The sequence below is a fragment of the Camelus bactrianus genome, chromosome 18, assembly GCF_048773025.1.
Source record: "Camelus bactrianus isolate YW-2024 breed Bactrian camel chromosome 18, ASM4877302v1, whole genome shotgun sequence".
Lineage (NCBI taxonomy): Eukaryota > Metazoa > Chordata > Mammalia > Artiodactyla > Camelidae > Camelus > Camelus bactrianus.
The window spans coordinates 28,906,012-28,927,307 of NC_133556.1; the positions used below are offsets into that span (position 1 = coordinate 28,906,012).

At 51.6% G+C, this 21,296-nt stretch overlaps 1 protein-coding gene across 5 annotated transcripts in view; it reads right to left on the minus strand.

Moving 5' to 3' along the window:
* The window catches only part of RAB11FIP3 (RAB11 family interacting protein 3), a 75,965-nt gene that overhangs the window by 11,571 nt on the left and 43,098 nt on the right, over window positions 1-21,296 (minus strand). For 2 of the 5 annotated variants that reach the window (XM_074346677.1, XM_074346681.1), the window contains exons 3-7: window positions 16,854-16,948; window positions 9,705-9,862; window positions 6,113-6,262; window positions 3,991-4,125; window positions 899-934 (exon numbers count right to left, since the gene is read on the minus strand). In XM_074346677.1, the coding sequence (XP_074202778.1) occupies window positions 899-934; window positions 3,991-4,125; window positions 6,113-6,262; window positions 9,705-9,862; window positions 16,854-16,948 (574 nt within the window). The remainder of the gene's footprint in view (window positions 1-898; window positions 935-3,990; window positions 4,126-6,112; window positions 6,263-9,704; window positions 9,863-16,853; window positions 16,949-21,296) is intronic. The other 3 variants (XM_074346678.1, XM_074346680.1, XM_074346679.1) reach the window with 3 other exon arrangements.

A 21,296-nucleotide genomic window follows, 5' to 3' on the forward strand; every position in this document is an offset into this window, starting at 1 on the left:
GCACTTCTTTTCTCAAGCAGCTACAGGAAGATGAAATGCTGGATGAAAAATGGAGACTAAAAAAAGGAAGACAGGGGACCAGGGAGCAACAGGGGACCACAGCCGTGCAGTCTGCACAGTATGGACACAAAGGGCCGAAGCTCTGGGAGGGACCATCCAGACAGGAGCAGGGCTGCCTGGTGGGCCCATTAGAGGGCTGGGCAGTGAAGACAGAAAAGCAGCCTGGAAGATAAAGCAAATGAAAACATAAAGGCAATCACTGAATCCAGGAGAAGCAACAGCCTGTCTTAGAAAGGAAACCTGGTAATATGTTACACGGCTGCCCTCGAAGAAAGCTGGTGTCTTGTAAACCCATGAATACTGTCACTAGGGCTAGCCTGGCAGGGGAGGGGTTGTGTGTGACGTCACCTTTCACTGCAGGAAGCCAGGAGGTAGCTTCCAAAACTGAAAAATGAAGAAATGGTCACAGATGCATGTTCTTTAGAAACTGGCAGTCTGGCACACCTCCTTCACCTCCTTCTCACCCTGGGGAACCAGCAGGGAGGGAAGAATGCGGTGGACCCAGACCAGGGCTGTGACATCAGGCCCCCCACAGACTCTCCACCAGCAGGCTAACCTATAGTCCTCGTGTAGTAAAGACTCAGATACAGGAGGAATGACAACAGCTTTCAACACAGACTTCCCAGCCACAAATCCAGGTCCCAATCCACTGCTGTGGAAATTCTTTTTTCAACCCATCCCCTCAAATTATTTTCAATCCCAAACTATGAGAAGTAAATTTCAAAAGTTTTTAAAAAATACCTTGGAAAATGGTATTTTCTAAAGATGGTATATTTAAAGAGCTGTGATGAGTGACATATTTCAGAAGAACACCTCGTGAGTAAGCAGGGTTTCTTACCTTGCCACCTTCTTGCTGGACAGCCGCTTCGTTGGACTGCAAAATCAAAATAAACAGGAAAATCGTATCAGAGAACAGACAGGGAGGAACAAGAGGAAACAGGAAATTTGGGCTAAAGAGATATGGGGATGGGGGCGCGTCCACAGGCATGCAGTTTCATGCACAGAAAGGCTCACTCAGCAAAACATTCAGGGACACAGGAACAATCCCAGGGGCTTGTCAAGGCTCCGCAAGTCACACGACTCCATCTCTCAAAGAGATTTTGGTTGGAGTTACAAACAAACCTCACTTCAGAGGCTGCCCCAGTGCCTGGACCCACCAGGTGGTTGCACTGTGTCTGAGCCATTGGCCAGTGCCACGCTCCAAATGCTTTTGAAGCCACATTACCCTCCAAACGCTTGGTCATCACAGTCCCCCACATGAAGCGTGACACGGGCTTGTCTGCGACAGGAAAGTTTTGTCGTCGGTTTTAACCTAGGCACTGACTTGTCACACTCCAGAATCCCACTGGAGCGGTGATTCAGAAAACTTTCCCGATGACATTTCAGGACAGCAGACCTGGTCAGGCATGTATGGCCTGTCTGATGCAATCATCTGCAGTGAAAAGGGGCCAAATTTACCTTCTCTCTCATTTCTGAAGTCCAAAGTTTTATTTCCAATTTAATTGCTAAACTATTAGCCTCAACCTATGAGAAAATATATATCAACTCTCTAAGAATAAGAACAGCTATTGTTTTGAGCTCACAACAGCCAGACAGGGCACATCCCTCTTCAGTTACTGTGACTCTTAAGTTGTCTGGGGAAATACATGCTGTACCAGCTATCAACTTACTGCCCCTTGGCTTCAAACCCGTCCTTCCCACTGGTTCTGGGAAAGTGGATCTGGGCCCTCCACAAAGTTGTACTTTGCAGTGTTTTGTCAGCAGAGGGCACTGGAGAGAGATGCACAGGAAACCATGGGTCTAACCTGGCACCAATGCTCTCACCCGAAAACCCCAGCCCTGACACTTCCCAGGGCAGTTCTGCAGCAAGGCCGCTCTAGTGAGGCCCCTCCAAAGGAAGAGATTTTCTGGCAATGAGTTCTAGAAGGGGGGTTGCTGACAAGCCCCTCACAGCGGCTGTTCCTGCCTCTGTCTGAGCTTTCTGAGTAGCCGAAACCACTCCATCTTCTGTCATAGTGACATTCCTTTTATTCAACTTCCCCTGTCCAATTCCCTCGTGGCTCCCCTCTGCTGACTGGACCATGACTGATACTGTATATTTCAATGCAACTCTAACTTAATTCTAAGCACTGAGCCTCCCTGTTCAGTTTACCACCGACCTCTCAGATAGCTGTACAGCGACGGGGTTTACAATTTGAAAACAGACCTCTGGGTAAAGCAGACTCCTTAATTTCTACAGGATGAACTGCTTTCACAGAGGCTCCAAGGTACCTGGAAAATACCATAGTTGTCAGTATGTTCCGAGGGTCACTGGATAGATGTTTTATCTGATGTCAAAGCTTCTGAATACAGTGTGGACAAAATCACCTTTTACCACCCACAAACCACGACAGAATACATTCACTATGAGGCAATTCCGTGGAAACCAACAGGTAAGATTAAGATCACCTTAAGTGAGTGTGCAGGGGGAACTTCCTGACTGATGGTTGTGTCCTGATTATAACTAGGATTTTGATGGTTTATCAACCTGCTTGTTGGTGTCTCTCTCAGGGAAAAGGTGGCTGAAACGATGTGAGACCCGCTAGACTGGCTGGTTGGACTTGGCCACATCCTAGTCTGTTCTCTGACCCACAGAACCTAGCAGAGGAGACCCTGGCCATCCTGGGGCAGGCTCTCAATGTGGGAAAAGATCACTCTCACCTCAGGAACCTGCAGAAAATGAGAGCTGAGACATGTGTCTCTGTGTTCACCCCCAAATACAGACATGGCAGGCCTCCAATCAGGAATGGCAAATGACCCAGCCAGGCTGAGCAGCCTTCTTGGAGCACTGAGCCCTCAACTGAACAAGAGAGGCAAACAGAGTCACATCAGTCACGAGGACACCCAGGGAGACCAAGCAGCTGTGGCCAAGGCCCTAAAGGGCAGGACAGTGGGCCTGGGAGGTAAGTGGACACCCCAAAGCCATCAGGATGGTTCACCTTTCGTGCAACTCCTTAGAGTTCAAGGCCCCTTCCTCCAGGAAGTCACCCTGGATTGTTGCCTGGGAGCCTGCAGTACTGATTGGCGCATACTGCCCCCTCATGTCCAGCACAAGTACTTGGTGGGTGACTCGCCTTCTCTGCTGGGTGCGCTGCATGAGGGGCCCATCTCTTCTCCAGATCCATGTAACAAGCTAAATCGACGATACGCATCATGAACACGTCAAGATGTGCAAACTACCCAAAAGGATTCTCTGTAACCGGAGTCTGTGAAGCTGTAAAAAGTCAGCTAAAGGACTGTCTCCTCCTGGAACTCTGACCTGGGACTGAGTACTGGGGATGGAGAGAGAAGGAATCAGCTTTAACGGGAACCAGGAGACGGAGAAGAGAGACAGACAAGGAGCAGTAGACATGTGCTGGGGCCTGGGCACTTGAATAGGGTAGTGAAGCTGGATCTTCTGGTAAGAGGCTGAGGCAGCCTTACAGTGACGGGCGCAGGGCAGGGCCCACCTGTGGTACGTTCCTGAAAGCGGCTTATATATCTGTGCTTAAAGACCTCATATCAATTTAGATTTCCCAACACTGCTTCATGTGACTCTCAATCAGAGAAGTCTGCTGATAAACCGGGAAAAGCATCTCTTTCTAACAGCAGACGCTCTTTCCTGGGCTGGATTTTCTCAGGCAGGACAGAATCAGATGACTGGGCTGTGGCATGAACACAGGGCGGCAAGGCGGAGGGCACTGACCATGGGCGCAGCAGCACATGCAGGGGAGGGCAGGGCCAGAGGGAGAGTCCGCTGTCTGCACGCTCGCCTCGGCCTCTGGAGGAAACACCCCTGGACTGGGCCCGGCAGAGTGATGGGCACCTGGGGCCAAACCAGTGAGGAGTTGTGGGCAGGCGGAGTCCCCCTCACCCTTGAATGAGAAGCAGGCTGGGCACCACATCGGTTACCTATTCTTTTCAAGATCACTCAGGCGAGCAGACAGATCCTCAAGGCGGTTGATTTGTTTGTGGCACTGGCTACAGTAAAACTCAAAAGCCTCATCAGTGAGGATGCTGTGCAGCTTGGCAGCAAGCGGGTCAGCGCTAGAGAGATGAGAAGTGTCAGTTCAGGAGAGAGCAAGGACTGTGGGGCCTGCTGGCGGAGGACCCCGGTCTCAGCACTGCCTCCAGGACCCATGGCACCCCCCCAGCTCAGCACCTGCTCGGAGGAAACAGGCGCAGCCCACCAGCTTCAGTGTAAAGTGAAACCCTGCTTTAACTGGACACGGCACTTTCAGCTTGGTCAAAAACAGGTCAGTGTGAGAGCAAAGCGTGTCACCAGGTGGCATCCTACTTCCTGTTCTGTCTCTTTCAGTAACTGTCTAAGAACCACCAGAATCAATAGCTGTGGGTGGACAACAAATCACCAGTGATTCTGTCATCTTTAAGACTCTGGTTAAAAACAGAGTTTCGCAACCTAAACTCAGTGGGCTTTCAGGGCAGTGGTGGTGAGGACCCCCAGGCTTTGGAGCCAATTTAAAGAAACAGCAACTGCAGCACAGAAGTTTCACCTGAAACAGCAAACAGCGAGAATGCCGGACAAGAGATAGGAGCACACAAAACAAATGGAGAGACCACCAAAACAGGACAGACACGCTCAGCAAGGCCACCGCCTGGGCCTTTACTTGAAGGCTACCGGGAGCACGTGTGGAAGAGGAAAGCCACTCCCAGACTCTCAGCCCCCAGAGGACACAGGGGGTCTGTCAGGCAGCCATCCCCCCGCCCAGCACTGCTCCTATCCAGGTCCTTGGCCTGGGTGACAGTTGGCACAGGAAGAATCTCACAGTTGCCGGTTTAAAGATACCAGTCCTCTGCTGTCGGTAGAGAGGGAGAACTGGGAGCAGAGAGGAGAGGTGACTGACATGGGCAGGCAGGTCAGCCAGCTCAGGGCCTCCTTGAGGGGCTGGCTGGTCCTGCCCCCCATCTGGATACGAGGGGTGGCCTTCTCCCAGGGCAGCCCAGAGAGGAGGGACCAGCTCTGTGAGCAAAGGTCTTGCTCTTTAGAGACCATAGTTCAGTTTATTCAAAGCTGGAACTTTCCAGGCAATTTGGGGATATCAGATAATTGTAAGAAGATGAATCCAAAGAGTCATTTATGATGTTAACACCTCCCTCATAGACTGGTCAGAAGGTACAGACTTTCAGCTGCTAGAGGAATAAGGTCTGAAGGTCTAATGTAAAACACGGTGACTACAGATGGTGACACTACACAGACCTCAAAGATACTGCAGGTTTGGTTCCAGACCCTCACAGTAAAGTGAATGTCACAATAAAGTGGGCCACATGGAGTTTTTGGTTTCAAGGTGGATGTAAAAGTGACGTTTACACTATACTGTAGTCTAATAAGTGTTTAATAGCATCACGTCTAAAAAAAACAGTGTGCACACCTTAACAAAAAAAATACTTTATTGCTAACCCCCTCCCCCCCCACCGGCTAACCACCATCTGAGCCTTCAGGGAGTTGTCATTTTTTTGCAACAGTAACATCCAAGATCACGGGTCACAAGTCACCACAACAAAGGTGATCCTATTGAAGTTTGAAATATCGCAAGAATTACCAAACCATGACAGAGATACGAAGTGAGCAAATGCTGTTGGGAAAACGGCGCAGGGTTTCCACAAGCCTTCAATTCCTAAGAGACTGACCATCTATGAAGCACAACCGGGACTGCAGTCTGCTAGGTCCACCTGCGCTGCACAGATGACCTGTGAGTAGGATGTAAATGCTCACACACACACACAGCCTCCCTCAAGTGCACTACAAACCACAAGGAGAGCCACAACCAGCGCTAAGAAACCCGTAAAGCCGAGCTTCCCAGTGTGGGCTCCAGGCTGCATGACTTAGCCGAGGCCTCACAAACCCCAGTGACCCAGGAACACAACTGGACCAGGGGATCTGCAGCGAACGTGCGTGCATCCCGGTAAATGCTACGACTTTGACTCCAGCATTGTTTCAGTACAGCCCAGTAAATAAAAAAGTTCTACCAGCCTGGGAACCAGAAGGGGCCCCTTCCCCGCTCAGGGCTGGTACCTGGGGATAAGGAAGACGGGGTCCCTGCAGCCGTGCTCCCCGTTGCAGACGGTCTCGGGGGACAGCTCCGCCTCGCTGCCCTCACCATAGTCCTCGAAATGCTCCTCGCCGCCTATCACCGCGACGACAGACTGGCCATGCAGGTGGGATCTGAAAGGGAAAAAATGACTGACGTGTCGGCTGCTGGCCCAGGCCGCAGGCACCCCAGAGCCCAGGGCGTGACCCGTGCCTTCTGGCAGACACACGCTGAGACTGCCTGCTCAGTTCAGGTGTTCCAGTGGCCGTGCCAAGAAAGGTGAATGGACGGCAAGACTGCTTTTAACATACTTCACTCACCAACATACCAAGATATCACCATTACAAAAACAAGATTTTTACTTCATATCCTTATTTCATAATATGCCTTTAGACCTGGTGTTTGCTGCACACCCCCAGCAGCTCTGCAGAGGATGGCCGCTGTCCACGCCAACCTGCGTCCAGGGCCAGCGCATCCGGCCGCAGAGGCTGAGCCCACTCTGGTGCCTCCAGGAGTCTTTGGGAGCTCCTCCACCCAACGGCCAGCCCGCTCCTCACCACAGACCCCGCGAGAATCCACGAGCCAGCACAGGAGCTGTCCCTCCAAGGAGCACAGGGCCTGGGGGCAGGAGTGAGTGGCCACTGGCCACTCAGAGCAAGTTCCACCATCACAGCCACCAGCACACACGAGCCGTGCTCCCCAGAGTTTGACTGTCACTCGCATGCCTCCAGCTCTGCATCCTCTTACACAGAGAGCGCGGGAAAGGATTCTGTCCAACAGTGGCCGTTTTAAACCGAGCTACCTCCTATCTGTCTAGGAGAGCTGCTCAGTGAGTCAACGTGCCAGGTCCTGCAAGAGGCAGCTGCCCCAGCATGAGGAGGACGGACACACAGCAAGCCCGCTGCTCCCGCTGCAGACAAGGGGGCTCCAGCCACCTCTCCCAAGGGCAATTTCCCTCGTCAGAGGGGACACTGGGGCCACAGGCAGCATGCTGGGGCCGAGGGGTCCAGACCAAGCAGCTGTCACATACTGAGTTACCAAGTTGACAGAAAAAGGGGACGTTGGCTTACAATTGGCATCATCACGCCAACAGGCTTTTCAAAATAGAAAATTTTCTCATATTGACACTAATGTGACTTCAACAAATCCTGAAGGCAAGTCACTGCTTACACAGCATGACAGCTCAGAGCCTAGAAACTCCCAGGGAAAGATTTAAGACCTCAAAGTGGTTTCCCAGACTTAGCTCTTCTTAAACTTTCTTTGATTACTGGATGCAAATCAAACTTAATTAGAAGAATTTAGCTTATTACCTTATAAAATATTGATAAGAAAGCTCTGATGAAGGTGGCATTCCCATTCCCACTGTATTTTGTCCTTACTTCTTCCTCCCCAGCCACGCCACACAAAGCTCCACTTCCACTCGTGCTGGGCTTGTGCCCCTCGTACCCCCAAAAAGTGTACTTCCAGGTCCCAGTAGAGTGCAAGGGCCCAGTGTGAATGCACACCCTCCCTACCTCCATCGGACGGTCACACCCAACTGTGGCAATCAAAGAAGACAAAAGTAAATGGAGTAAGGCCAGGAGACCCAATGTTGTCAAGATGTTGGTTCTCCCCAAATTAATCTACAGACCCAACACAATTCCAAACCCAAGTCCCAGCAGATACTTTTTTTTCCAGAGACTAACAGACAGAATCTAAAATCCATGTGGAAATGCAAAGGCCAAAGGTGCCAATGAAGCCTTGAATAGCGAGGCTGAGGGGGCACATGGCCAGACGGCACAGTTGGTGACCACTCGAGTAGAAACACTGTGTGGTAAGGACCCAAAGAGGGCAAACATGCAGAGCAGAGCATCCAGACACAGCCACCTCATGGGGCAGGAGGACGGAGGATGCTTCAGAACTGAGCCTGAGTCGATGGGACATCCACACGGGGAATGTGACCCAGCCTTACACCACACACAGAATCCGTAATGGAGAGATTACAGGTCTGAATATGAAGCCCCCAAAATAGAGCCTTTAAAGAAAAGCAGAAGTAGAGGTCCTAGTGACATGGAGTAAGCAGAGACTCCTGAAACAGAACAAGAAGTGCCAACCACAGAAGACAGACAGACAAATGGGACTGTGATGCGATGAAAAATGTCTATTCCACAGATGCTCCAGGGAAGTGAGAGGGAGGGACCTCCAGAGGGGAAAACACACATGTGGGACATGGACTCCCCTCTGAGATCAAGAGCTCCCACGACCAAGCAGGGAGGAAGACAGACCAGGGGACCGCACCCACAGCCTGTCTCTGCAGAGGTGGCTGGGACGCAGCCGCCAACAGTGGGTTTCAACAGCAGAGCTGACAAGCAGCGCTGAGACCATTGGGCCTGCGGGCCCATTTACCACCTGGCCTCTTGCAGAAAGTGCAGAACCCTGCAATCAACCAGTGGGCAAAAGGCTGGGACAGGCTCCACACAGAGGAGGGTCTCCACGGGGCAGCAAGTGCAAGAAGGGCTCCAGCCTTATCAGTCCCCTGGAGACAAACCCTTAGACCACGGGCACCAGGAAGCAGACAATGCCAGGCGCCACGATGCCAGGTGCTGCGATATCAGGCGCCGTGAGGACAGTAGCAGCCAGAACCCACCTGTAGCTGTCTGACCCGTAGAAACCCCTATGGATGAGCATGGGCCCAGGTGCGCCTGGCGCCACCCCAGGAACAAATCCGGCCACCAAAAGACCTGACGCTCACAGTGGCTCTACTCACAACACCAAGACTGTGAGCTCCCCAACATCCACTGACAATGAAGCAAAGAGCTGTGGCACATTCATACAGCAGAACGCCGCTCTAATGACAACAAAAGTAGAGCATTTATCACGGTGCACACAACAAAGACGAACTCACGGCCACATGCTGAGCAGAAGCAGCCAGGTGTAAAGAGGACACACGCTGGTGTGATGACCTTCACAGGGCGGGGCTGCTGTGCAGTGCGGAGCCAGGGCTCCTAGAAGGGAGCAGGGGCACCTGGCCCGGGTGTGTTTGTGCACTGGGACATCAGTAGGCGGTACTTCAATTAAAGAGAAAAAACACAGGCTCCGTGATGGCCAAAAGAGAAATGAAATGAAAAATAAGCAAAACCAAACCAAACCAAACCACTTTTGAGGCTTCCCAAGGCATCCAAGGCAGAACCTCAGCCATCACTTGGCATGTGGGCCGCCTGGCACCCCTCCAACCTCGTCCTCCCCAACGCCATCCTCAAATGCATGGAGTTGGAGTGCTGTATGGATGAACGGTTCTTAGAGCCTACGGCAGACATCCACTGAATGGGGTGTCTTGCCCTGCTTCCTAAGAACTGTGATGACAAAGTCCCAAAGACTGAGTTAACGTCTTGTCCTACAATTCCTGTCTCTGAGGGAGGAGCACCGCCTGACGGAAGACAGCATAGGACAGCTGGGCGCAGGCCCTACTGCAAGGTCACACTCTCCTTCTAAACCACCCCGACGTGACGTCCCTGCCTCCGTGAATCCAATCTGCCCACCAGATGTGGCCTCGCGGCACCCTTGGCACAAAACCCAGGCCATGCAGGTGGTACCGACCTGCCCGGGAGCAGCAGCAGGGCGCCGTGGCTGGGCTCCTCCGTGGCATCCAGGCACTCAGGGGGCACCAGGGTGCCTGTGTCCTCGTCCGTGAAGGTCTCACACTCGCTGTAGGTGCTCTCGGAGCCCATGTATGCACTGTCTGTCACCTCGTTGGCCTAGGAGAGAGCGCCGAGAGTGAGTCCCGGTGCCCTGGCATGGCTACAGCCACAAGTGACGCCCACACAGCAGAGGCACTGAAACACCGTGTGCACAGAGGGCCTTCATGGGGGAGACGGCCCTCCTGTATTTCTAAGCAGAAACATTAGCTTACAAAACAGTTCTGTTTTTTAAAAAATGAAAAACAGGCATGTGTCCAAGAGCAGAAAAGACTATTGGAGTGATTTTTGAAGTTAGTTATATAAACATACCTAAAACAGACACAAAGTATCAATATCACACGATAAACCCCAGTACAATCACCCATTTTGTGGCTTCCATCACTGCAATGATTTATATCCAAAGAATTAACACTCAGCAGTGTAAGAATATGCCTTTTAAAATTTAAAAGTCGTCTCAACATCTGTTAAGTGCGTTCAGGCTACTGCTCAAATTCAATTACATGGTCTAACCTAATTAGATCAAAGCACTAATTAACCAATTATTTCACCAATCAATTGTGTTTGCTGGTTAAATGTCTACTTTCCCACTAAACACATCTCTGTTATCACTCTTATGGACTCAGCATCGAGCACAGGGCCCAGCGAACAGTCAACAGTAGATATCTGTGGATTGTACAGATGAACTTGAAACCAAAGAACCATTGAGCAGGCCATTTTCAATTTAATAATCTCTGCTTTAATTAAAATGCAATTGCTCTGGTTCGGAAAAGTAGCCAACATTTCACGCTCAAAAGATTCCGAGGTTAACAATTTGCAAACAAGTAAGATTTCAGAAAAGCAGCAAGAACGGTGCACTCTGTCCTCAGTTCATCACAGGATGTGGGCAGCGTGGTCAAATGTGCCGCAGCCACATAGAGGTCCTTGGCTGACCCTGCACGACTGCACCCTCGCCCAGACAAGGAGACCCAGAGGGCCAGGCCAGGGGAGCTTGGTGTGGTGGTGAGAGGTCCAAGGTCCATCCCTGGTCTGCGGTCCTCCAGCTGTGTGACCCCAGACTGGGGCCCTCAAGGTCTCAACCACTCTGAGCCATGTCGGCTCACTTGTAAAACGGAGGTTGTAGTGCTGACCTCACAAGGTGACAACCACTCGGGATTTGGGGATCACACGGACAGGTACAGGAACAGAGATGGGAAGGCTGTGGGGTTCATGTGTCACTGGAGGTGGACACCCTGCAGCTGCTCATCAGGCTGGAATAAAACAGGGACTGGTGGGAGAGGTGCCTGCTGCAGGTGTTCGTGATGGCACTTCTACTTCCAAGGGAAAACCAATGTACCTGGGAATCTAAAGCTACTAAGTAATCCACAAAGAGCGTTCACTTCAAAACCTGAAACCAGGAAATCCCTTCAAAGGGCACTCACTCTAGTTCTCATCAGCCCTGAGCACGTGGCTCTGGGTTCAGCCTGCAGGAGGGAAGGGGCAGAATCCCCAGACTGCCAGCAACAACCATACAGACCCAAGCCAGCTCTCGGGCTTTCAGCCAAAACCTCTTACAAGAGCACTGCTCAGTGTCCACAGCTCCTCCTCCACCCGGATGCGGGCAGGGCCCACATACCCCAGGCTTTGACTGGGACCCTCTGAGATGGTTTCCTGTAGGGAGCCGCACTTGACTCTGAGGTCAGCATCTAAAAAGCCACCAGGTAGCACTTTTGACAGACGCACAACGCTTCTGGCCCCTGTGGCCCCTGTGTCCCCGCAGGCAGCTCAGCTTAGTGTGTGAGACCAGCTCAGTGCCAGGCTGCAGCCTAAACCCTCCCTGGACGTTGGACAGGACGGATCAGGATGGAGGTAACTCTCCACTGACACGGGAACAAGGAGGTGAATGCTGCACAAACCCGACCGCGCATCAGAGCGCTCACACATTCCTTCTGGGCGACTACCTGCTGAGCAGACAGAGGAAGACAAACACTCCCACCTTCCATCGTCACTCCCAGAGCAAGTCTGTCCCTGAGGACACACTGGACACTGACAGGCTCTGTAAGGACCCAGCCTGGGAAGGCTGAGGGGGCCGGGAGGACAGGACTGGGTCGTCTCATGGATGCTGCCCACCTGCTCACGACCTGGAGTTCAGCTCTTACTGGTCCAGGCTGCCCTGAATGTCAGTAAGCCAGGCAGTTTTCTGGGGGCAGAAGACCATCCGAGAGTATGGTCCCCTGGCTGAGCACAGAATGGCCGAGACGTCCCAGAGGTTCACATGCCGCCAGAGAGGACCTTGCTCCGCCCAGCCAACCGTCTACACCACCAAATTCAACATGTTTGGATGAATTAATGTGGGAGTCAAAGTGCACCTTACAAAGCTTGGTTGAGTATCCCTCACCAGTTCACAAACGTGCCAACAGGACAAGGACCACCAGGTGGACAAGGAAGCCCGTGCTCATGGTCATTGGCTAGGAACACAGGTGTGGACAAGCCTGCCCGGGCCCCCCCATCCATTCGTGGTCCCTCCAAGGAAAACCAGTGGCCAGGCACAGCCTCCTCTTACCCTCAGACGCCAGTCCAGGCTGGGCCTGGCTCCATACACCCACTCCAGGAAGGGCGTGCTCAGGGAGATATTCTCCCCGTCGAATCAGAGGTCGGGGGTCTCTGTCCAGACTAGCCGTCAGCTTCCGGCAGCCTCCTATTTGCCAGTCTTGCTGAGATTCTGCAAAACCCGTGTGTTCACCTGAAGGTGCATCACTGCTTTGGAAGAAGCCTAACCCGCTCCCAGACTTGCTCCAGGAAACCTGCCGAGCTGGCCCACGAGGTGGGCAAAGTTCAGAGAGTGCTGGCTGCGTTTTTAACAAACAGTTTAGTCAGATTTAAAACAGAGTGGCTTTTGTTCTTCATTTTCCAACCTTTCTGATAACAGTCTGCACAGAAGACATATTTCCCTAAGGCCGGGAGTGGGAGAAGGAGGGAGGGACAGAGAAGGCACAGCAGAGACAGTTCTTATCACTCGTTTGTGCCTGCTCTCTGCGACTTTCCCACCACTTTCCAAAAACCCTAACGCATGAGTTCGTCCCTGTGGGCGGCGGGGCCTTCCGCTCTCCACCCTTCTCCTCGCCCAGATTCTCAGACCTGGACATTTTTTTTTTCAGTTGAACTATATAGTTGATTTACAATGTTGTGTTAGTTTTAGGTGTACAGCAAAGTGATTCAGTTATACACGTACATATATACATTCCTTTTCATATTCTTTTCCATTATGGTTTATCACAAGATACTAAATATAGATGCCTGTGCTATACAGTAGGTCCTCATTGTTTCTATTTTGTATATAGTAATGTGTATATGGTAATCCCAAACTCCTAATTTATCCCTCCCGCCCATCCCTTTCCCTTTGGTAACCACAGCTTTCTGTGTCTGTGAGTCTGTTTCTGTTTTGTTCATTTGTATCACTTTTTAGATTCCACATATAAATGATACCATATGATATCTGTCTTCTCTGTCTGGCCTATTTCACTTAATATGATAACTTCTAGGTCCATCCATGTTGCTGCAAATGGCATTATTTCATTCCTTTTTATGGTCGAATAGTATTCCATCGTATATAAACACCACATCTTTATCTAGTCATCTGTTGATGGACACTTAGGTTGCTTCCATGTCAGATGTGAAGCTTTCTTCCTATTCGAATGAATGTCAGTGACAAAGCTGAAGTCACCCCTCACCTCTTCCCCTTCTCAGAAACGACAAATCAGTAACTTTCTCCTGGGAGTTCTGTTACAAGCTAGGAGCCAAACGGATGCTTGGGGAAACGCTGAAGTGTCCCCAGCAGGAAAAGGACACAGGAGCAGCAGCCCATTTGTAGTTACTGCACAGGACACCCCTGACCAGCACCACCGTGTGCTCCAGAATGTCAATAAAAGGCCTATTCATCTCTGAAGATCGCCAGCAGAGGGTCCCCAAATGTGGTATTGGATGTAATACACGTATTCTCCATTCATATTTTTAACTGGACTTATTAAGATCACACAACTTGCAAGTTTTTTAAAAACAGTTATCTTTTGGGGGAGGGGTATAGCTCAGCAGTAGAGCGTGTGCTTAGCATGCACGTGATCTTGTATTCAATCCCCAGTTCCTCTATTAAAAAGCAGTAAGTTTCTATACATTACCTAGTTTCATTTCCCTCAAAATTACATCCAAAAGCCTTAAAAAGCACACACACACACACACACACACACACACACACACACAAAACATGGAGGAACTTTAAAGGTCCCACACTGTATGATTCCAACCAACTCTACGACGTTCTGGAAAAACAAAACTACGAAGACAGACGTTCTGGAAAAACAAAACTACGAAGACAGTAAAAGATCAGAGGTTGCCAGGTGCCAGTGGGGAGGAACGGAACACAGAAGACGTTTAGGGCAGCAAAGCTACTCAGTGTGATGCTACAGTGGTGGATACACATCACTACACATTGATCAAAACCCACAGAACTACAGCACCAAGAGCAAACCCCAATGTGAACTGTGGGCTTTAGTGAGTGACAATGTATCCACCCCAATGCGAACTACGGGCTTTAGTGAGTGACAATGTATCCACATTGGTTCATCCATTAGAGCAAATGTAAGATGCTCGTGGTGGGAAAACTGTATGTGTGTGGGACGTAATGGGAACTCACTGTACTGTCTGCTCCATTTTCTGTAAACCTAAAACTGCTAAACTATAAAGTGTATTAATTTTTTAGAAAACAACAAAAAAATTAAAAAGAAATATTTCCTCCTTGTTGAAAAAAAATGAAGATCTGAAAACCTGAGACACATTCCTTTTGCATACTCTTTGAAACGTCAGGTTCCCACCCACAATTTCTGGAGGCAACGGGTGCGGCAGCGGGTGGACACCCAGAGCCAAGGTGCTGCAAAGGTGGGAAGGCCACACCAGTGTGTGGAGGACAAGAGGGGCTGAGAGTCAGACAGCACCCCATGCCTTCTTCCCCTGGCTTCAGGAGGCAGCCCCAGCATCAGCGGGTCTCATCCTTTCAGGTCAAACAAGCACTTGAAGTACAAAATGCACTGATGCCTTTTACCACCCTGAACAACAAAACTCTGTTAGTTTCCTGGGGCTTCCATTATCAAATCACCATACATTGGGTGGCTTAAAGCAACAGGAATGTATTCTCTCAGAGCTGGAGGCCAGGGGTTGGAAATCAAGGTGTCAGCAGGGTTGAGTTTCTCCTGAGGCTCCAGGGAGGATCCCTCCTGCCTTGTCTGGGTCTTGGTGGCCCCGGAAGGTCCTGGCCTTGTAGCTGCGTCACTCCAGCCTTCTCCCTGGTGGGTCATCTCCCTTTCTCTTCCAAGGACAACCGTCACTGGATTCAGGGGCCTCTCTACACAGCACGATCTCATTTTGAGATCTTTAACTTGATTAAATCTGCAAATCTAAATAAGCTCAAGATCACAGGTTCTGGTGAATGTACCTTTTAGGGGCTACCATCTAACCCATGACATCCACCTACACATAAAATACAAAAAAATCAATATAACGCCCTACCGGAAATATGAGAGAGAATAAAACAGAAGGCACTGATGACAAAATGTGTGCACTAGTGTGTCAATGGCGAGGCCTGACCCCGTGAGAGATGTGTGATGAGAGGTTAGCTGCTGGCCAGCCACGTGAGTGAGGAGACCCTGCACGGCTGCTGGGATCCAGGTTCCCCAGATGCTCCAAATAAGACAAGGAGCCTCTCCCCCGACCCAGCTGCATTACTGGGAAGTTCAAGGTGTGTTGATCCCCAGAGAGCCTTCCACGCCTTGCTGTCTCCATGGTCACCGGGTCTGGTGGTCGGTTTGAAAGCTGACAAGTCAGGATCCTGCACACCCTTGGCCCCTGTCCGGCCACACCAAACCTCAGCCAGCACATGTCCCAATTGGGCACCTGGCCTCCACACACCAGGCCTGGCACCCCAGGGAACCCCGGGGACACACGGAATGAACACACCAACTGTTGCTAAATATGAGGACACAAGGTGGGGTGGTCCCTGCCCTGGAGGGGCTCAGGCCCAGCTGGTATTCTGGTACAAAGCTGTGAGGTGGTCTGGAGGCCTGGGCTGGCAGAAGTGACAGACAATCCGGAAGTGAACTTGCATTATCTGAGGGGTGACCGACACCTGGGGCAGTTTCTTGGAGCAGGGACACGAGGCACTGAGGAGAGCAGTGGAGTCCTGTGGATGCCAGCATTCAGAGGGACTTTCAGAAGCTGCTCTGTGCCATTCCTCATTCTACAAAGGAGCCCAAGCTCAGGGGACTGAAGGCAGGGCCTCAGGCCCACTGAGTCACAGCCCAACCCTGCTCCCCACAGCCTCCAATGGGCAAAACAGGGCTTACGGGGCTGGAGGCTGCCATAAGTGTATTTTTTTTTAATTTTTTTTTGGAGGGGGTGGATTATGTATGTATGTTTATTTATTTATTTAATGGAGGTACTGTGGATTGAACCCAGGACCTCGTGCATGCTAAGCATGCACTCTACCACTGAGCTATACCCTCCCCGCAACAAGTGTATTTTCAAAAAGAAAAATTCCAGAACCAGCGCGTGGGCTCTCCAGTGTCTGCCCTCAATCCCATATTGTGGGATGAAGTTACAGTGACCTGTCTTCTGTGGCTGTGCACGCAGATCCTCTCCCTGCCGTGGCAGAGGGCAAATCACCCACAACTGCAGGCCATACCATGTAACTCTAACCACCCTGGCTTCTTCCCGAGGAAGAGGACAGAGGCCGGCAAGGTGTTAGTCAAATGTCCCTAGACTAGAAAATGGGTTCTTGATAAAACAAAAATATCACGACACAACCCATGCTCTGGCCTTGCGTGGCAACCTGGCAGAAGGTGACAACAATGTCACAGGAGAGCCTGGCCCTCTGCAGACACCTGCTGATCACACACAGTGGGCCCTGCCTGCCACTTCCTACAGGAACAGCCCTGGGGACCACAGAGTGAGGTGGGATTTAGGGTGCATGAATATGGGGGGTAGCATCAAATCCCCTCTCAGCTCTCCTGGGAAAACCACTTGCCTCAAAGGTAACAAAGTCGTCGAACTCCTCGGGGCAGGCGGGTGGCTCCTCGTCGGGGGCTGAGGTGACGCTGCAGAGCTGGCCATCAGGATCTGCTGGGAGAGAGAAGACCAGGTTCAGCAGGAGGCCCAGACCATCCCTGGGGGGCAGGGGGGAGGTGCATGAGTGGTGGGCACGAGCGGGGCTGGACTAGCTGGGAGAGGCCTGGGGAATGAAGTAGCGTGGCCCCCAGAGGAAAAGGCTTCGTGCCAGCTCTGAGAGGGGGTGTCAAGGCTGAATGATAAGATGTTTATTTGTCAAAGAGCTGGCAGTGTTGGGACAGAGAAGGACGCCATACCACTACGGCTCGAGAAAGCAGCAGGTGCCAGACTTCACGTCTGGAGAGGTGTAGGCATGATGCAGGACAAGGAACAACATCTGTCCAGGGTGCTGGACTCGCGGCAGCTTTTCTTTTCTTCTTTTTCACTCAAGTTTACCTTCTACAACAAACACTTAACTTGATAATGAAAATCCCGAGCAAAAGGCATAGTTTCGTGAGGGACAATGCTGACATCAGCATCACTTCTCAGACACGGCCGGCCTTCCGCTGGAAAGCCCCTGGCTTCCTGGCTTCCCAGCAGTGTGGACACAGCACCTTCCAAAGAGCACGCGAGACACTTCTGTGTCCCAATGATGTCTCACTACTGTGCCATCACAACAAACATTTATTTGCCCTTCGTCCTGGTTCCTGGCACAGAGCGCCTAAAACCCTGGGGATTGCCTGAGTGATGAGGCGAGAGGAGCATCTGTCATTCACAACAAGCCCGATTCAACCTCATGGATTTATACCGATAAGGTGACTCTTGGAGGATGGGGCTGGTTGCCAGGGGAACTTTCAGCCCCACTCCTTCCGACCTCCAGAAAGGGGGAGAGACAGGAGACTGAACTAATTTAATCAGTCATGCCTGTTTAATGGAACTTCCATAAGGCCCTGGAATGAAGGGGTTCAGAGGGCTCCCAGGTTGGGAACACCTCCAGATGCCAGGAGGGTGGCACATCCCCCTGCCATGGGGACAGAAGCCCCTCCACACCAGACCCTTCCAGACCTCATCCCACGGACCTCTTCTTCTTGGCTGTTCATTTGTAACCTTCATAGCACCCGTTGTAATAAACTGGTAACATAAGTAAAATGCTTCCCTGGGGTCTGTGAGCCATTCCAGCAAATTATCAAACCCGAGGAGGGAGTAGTGGGAACCCTCGTTGTGGAGTCAATTCAGGCAGGTGAGGGCCCTGGAGTGGGGCCTGTGCTTAACTTGGAGTGGCTGGTATCAGAAGGAATCACATAGCAGACACCCAGGCCAGGTCCAGAGCACTGGATTGCTGCTTGGTGAGGAAAACCCACACACCGGGTGTCAGAGTTGTCAGCAAAAATCAGATCATGGTAGTAATTGCTAATTTAAAATACCAGTTACTTATTGAATATATTTCACATATTCTGACACAGCATCAGTCACTTACTTAAAGGGCCAAGTGCGCCAGCAAGCCACCCAGACACTCCGGGGTAAAGGGCTCTGGAAGGTCAGCACTGGCTTCTTCAGCCAGAGGACGCTCTGCTCTGGCACCTGGACCCCCTGGGAGAATGTGGTCCTCCTGACCGTGTGTCCAGCCAGGCTCGGAGGGTCAGTGCCTGGAGTCACTGAGACAGCCCTGGCGGGGGCAGGGACAGAAGACAAGTGGAGATGCTGACAGATCCTCCCCACCACTGGATCCTCCCCACCACCGACAGGTTGCTTCTGAATAGCTCTCTCAATTTAAACAGAATAATAACGCTTCCCTTTGACAATCACTCGGATTCAAGTGCATTCAGTAACGATGAAATGTCACTGTCAATTCAACACTGCAAAAGCCCTGATGCGGCTTCCGTCTTCAGAATCACAAGTACTTTTAACGCTCTTGTTTTGTACTGTTTTCCCTAGAGTGTGGCTCAGACTGGGGTGGGAGTGAAGGTGCCTCAGAGCACGCAGGCTGGACCCAGACCCTGTGCTCATTGCCTGCCATGCCAGCCCACAGCCCTGGAGGCCCCAGGTCTGGGGTGTAAGTGAACTACAGCAGAACTGTGTATACTTCTCTTGACGGGGAGAGGGTTGCTGTGGACAGAAGTGTTTGGTTTCTGGAGCAGGAGAATGGAGAATGCCCAGTTCCCCCAGCGCACCTGGAGACCGCATGCACCCTTTTAAGAGGCTAGGCTATCTTTGCCCACTTTCCATTCCCAAACAGTAACAGTCTTGCTTTGCACTTCCAAAACTGAAACACAGAACTCAAAACTCTAAAGCACAGCCGATCTTTTCTGCCATGGGGGATGGGGGCTCAGATTCCTGCAGTGAGCGATCAATCTAGGAGTCCCACCCCACTCAGTAGAGAGGAGATGTAAAGGTAGCTGGCAATTCTATACTCTTGATGGGAACTCAATACGAGTCTTCTCTCAGTTTTCTCTATAAGAACTAAAACAACTTCAACTAAATATAAACTTTTAGTGTATGTTTATCTAAGTCTTCCAGAGGCTAGGGGGTGGGGGACCGAGCCAGAGCAACGGCCTATTTGTCACAATTCCCTTTCTAGCTTGTTCTATTCCTGAAATAAGGCCTATGGCTATGACAGTAAAAATCTCCTTGCGTTCTCCTGCAAAACTGGGTCAATGTACCATGTCACCTGCTCTGCCGCTCCGGATGCAGAATGAAAGTCCAGCAGACGAGACAGGCTGTCGGCAGCTACAACGGCACACGGGTGGGAGGACCTGAAGTGAACTGCAGCCCAAATGCAGTCCGGGCGGTCGTGCTGCCACGCTTTCAAATGCTATGAAATAACAACTTCCGAATCATCTCTGACTCTTCTTCAGATTTTATTTTCACTCTCCATTGCTAACACAAGTTAAATGATGAAGTCAAACTACCAAAAATTTTTTACAAATTACAGAAAAAAAAAAGAAAAGCTAAGCCAGAAGCACTGAGCCAGAAGCCCTGAGCCACCCTGGCAGTGCATTCCCAGAGGCCACACGAGCTGAAGTCACTTGCAGGCCCAGCCCCACACCCATCCCGGGAGACGGCCCTGCTGGGCTGAGAGGCCAGGTCTGCCCGCAGCACCCAAGCTGCTCAACCCAGCCAAACCAGCCTCCCTGCGGTTCCCAAACATGCTGGGCGCACCCCTTCAGGCACCCCTTCCCGGACACTCCCAGGGAGGCCTCCATGCCCACCCCAGCTCCACCACTTCCCGAGGCCTGTCACCTTTCAGAGCTGTCCTGCACCCAAGTTTGTGGGCTGCCCTCCACCAGAACTAAGGTCAGCTCCCTTCTTTCTTAACTTTTTTTTTTTAATGGAGGTACTAGGGATTGAACCCAGGACCTCGTGCATGCTAAGCATGCGCTCTACCACTGAGCTATACCCTCCCCCTGCAGCCACTTTTATCCTGCCTGATTCAAGTCCTCATCACAGCAGCCTCCCCTCATCCTGTTCCCCCCAGGACCCCACCCCCTCTGCTGGCCAGGCCAGGCCCCACTCCCACATTCTCTGCCCCTCAAACACACACCCCAGTGGCAGACTGTCTCCCAGTGTCCAGGGCCTGCCACCTCGTTTCAGGAGCGGGGTCTGTTCTGCACAAGCTAAACGGGGGCTGGGAGACACCACGTGCAATGTGGCATCATGTTGAGACCAAGCCTCACCCCTTGGGGATGCCGCTATTCCAGCTGTTCTCACCACTGAAAAAAACCACAGCACCACTTCCTGGAGTGTCCATGCTAACTCTGGGACTGTCTGAGAGGTTTTTATTTTTAATTAAATCAAAGTGGAAATAGCACCAAAAGAATGCAATAATGAGACTCAGTAGTGTGCAGGGGCCCTGGAGGCAGGACTCGTTGTCCTGAATGGGAGGCTCAGAATCTGAAGAAAGTGCGGCTGCAGGACAGGATGGAGAGGGCCCGGGTCTGGGAAAGGGAGGGCCAAGTGCAGCAGGCAGGTGGGTCAGGGGGCGGGTCCCAATGGGAAAGCCCCCCAGGGCCCCACCTCGGGTTCCTCTCTGCCAACCGTGGGGAGGACAAAGAGCACCCCGCTGCCATGGGAAGGGCCCAGGCCTAGGCAAGGAGGGAGGAGGGGAGTGTGAGTGGAGGTCCCTTCTCAGCATCAGGTGGAAGGCTGACCACAAGGGAACCATGAGGATCTGGGGGACAGGTCACTCTCACACAACCATTTTCTCTCACCAGGTTGATAACTACCACACACTAAACTTCGAGACACTTGAACCCACAGGGTAGCCACACCATCAGCAGCCGGCACCCATTCTGCACGAGAGACAGGGATCAGCCTCCGCTCCCTTGCCCAGGGCCTGGTGGCCTGGCAGTTGGCAAGCTCTGTGACAATGCCCTGGGTTGCGCCTGCCGTAGTCACAAGTTTTCCAGGAGCATGTCCTGATTCC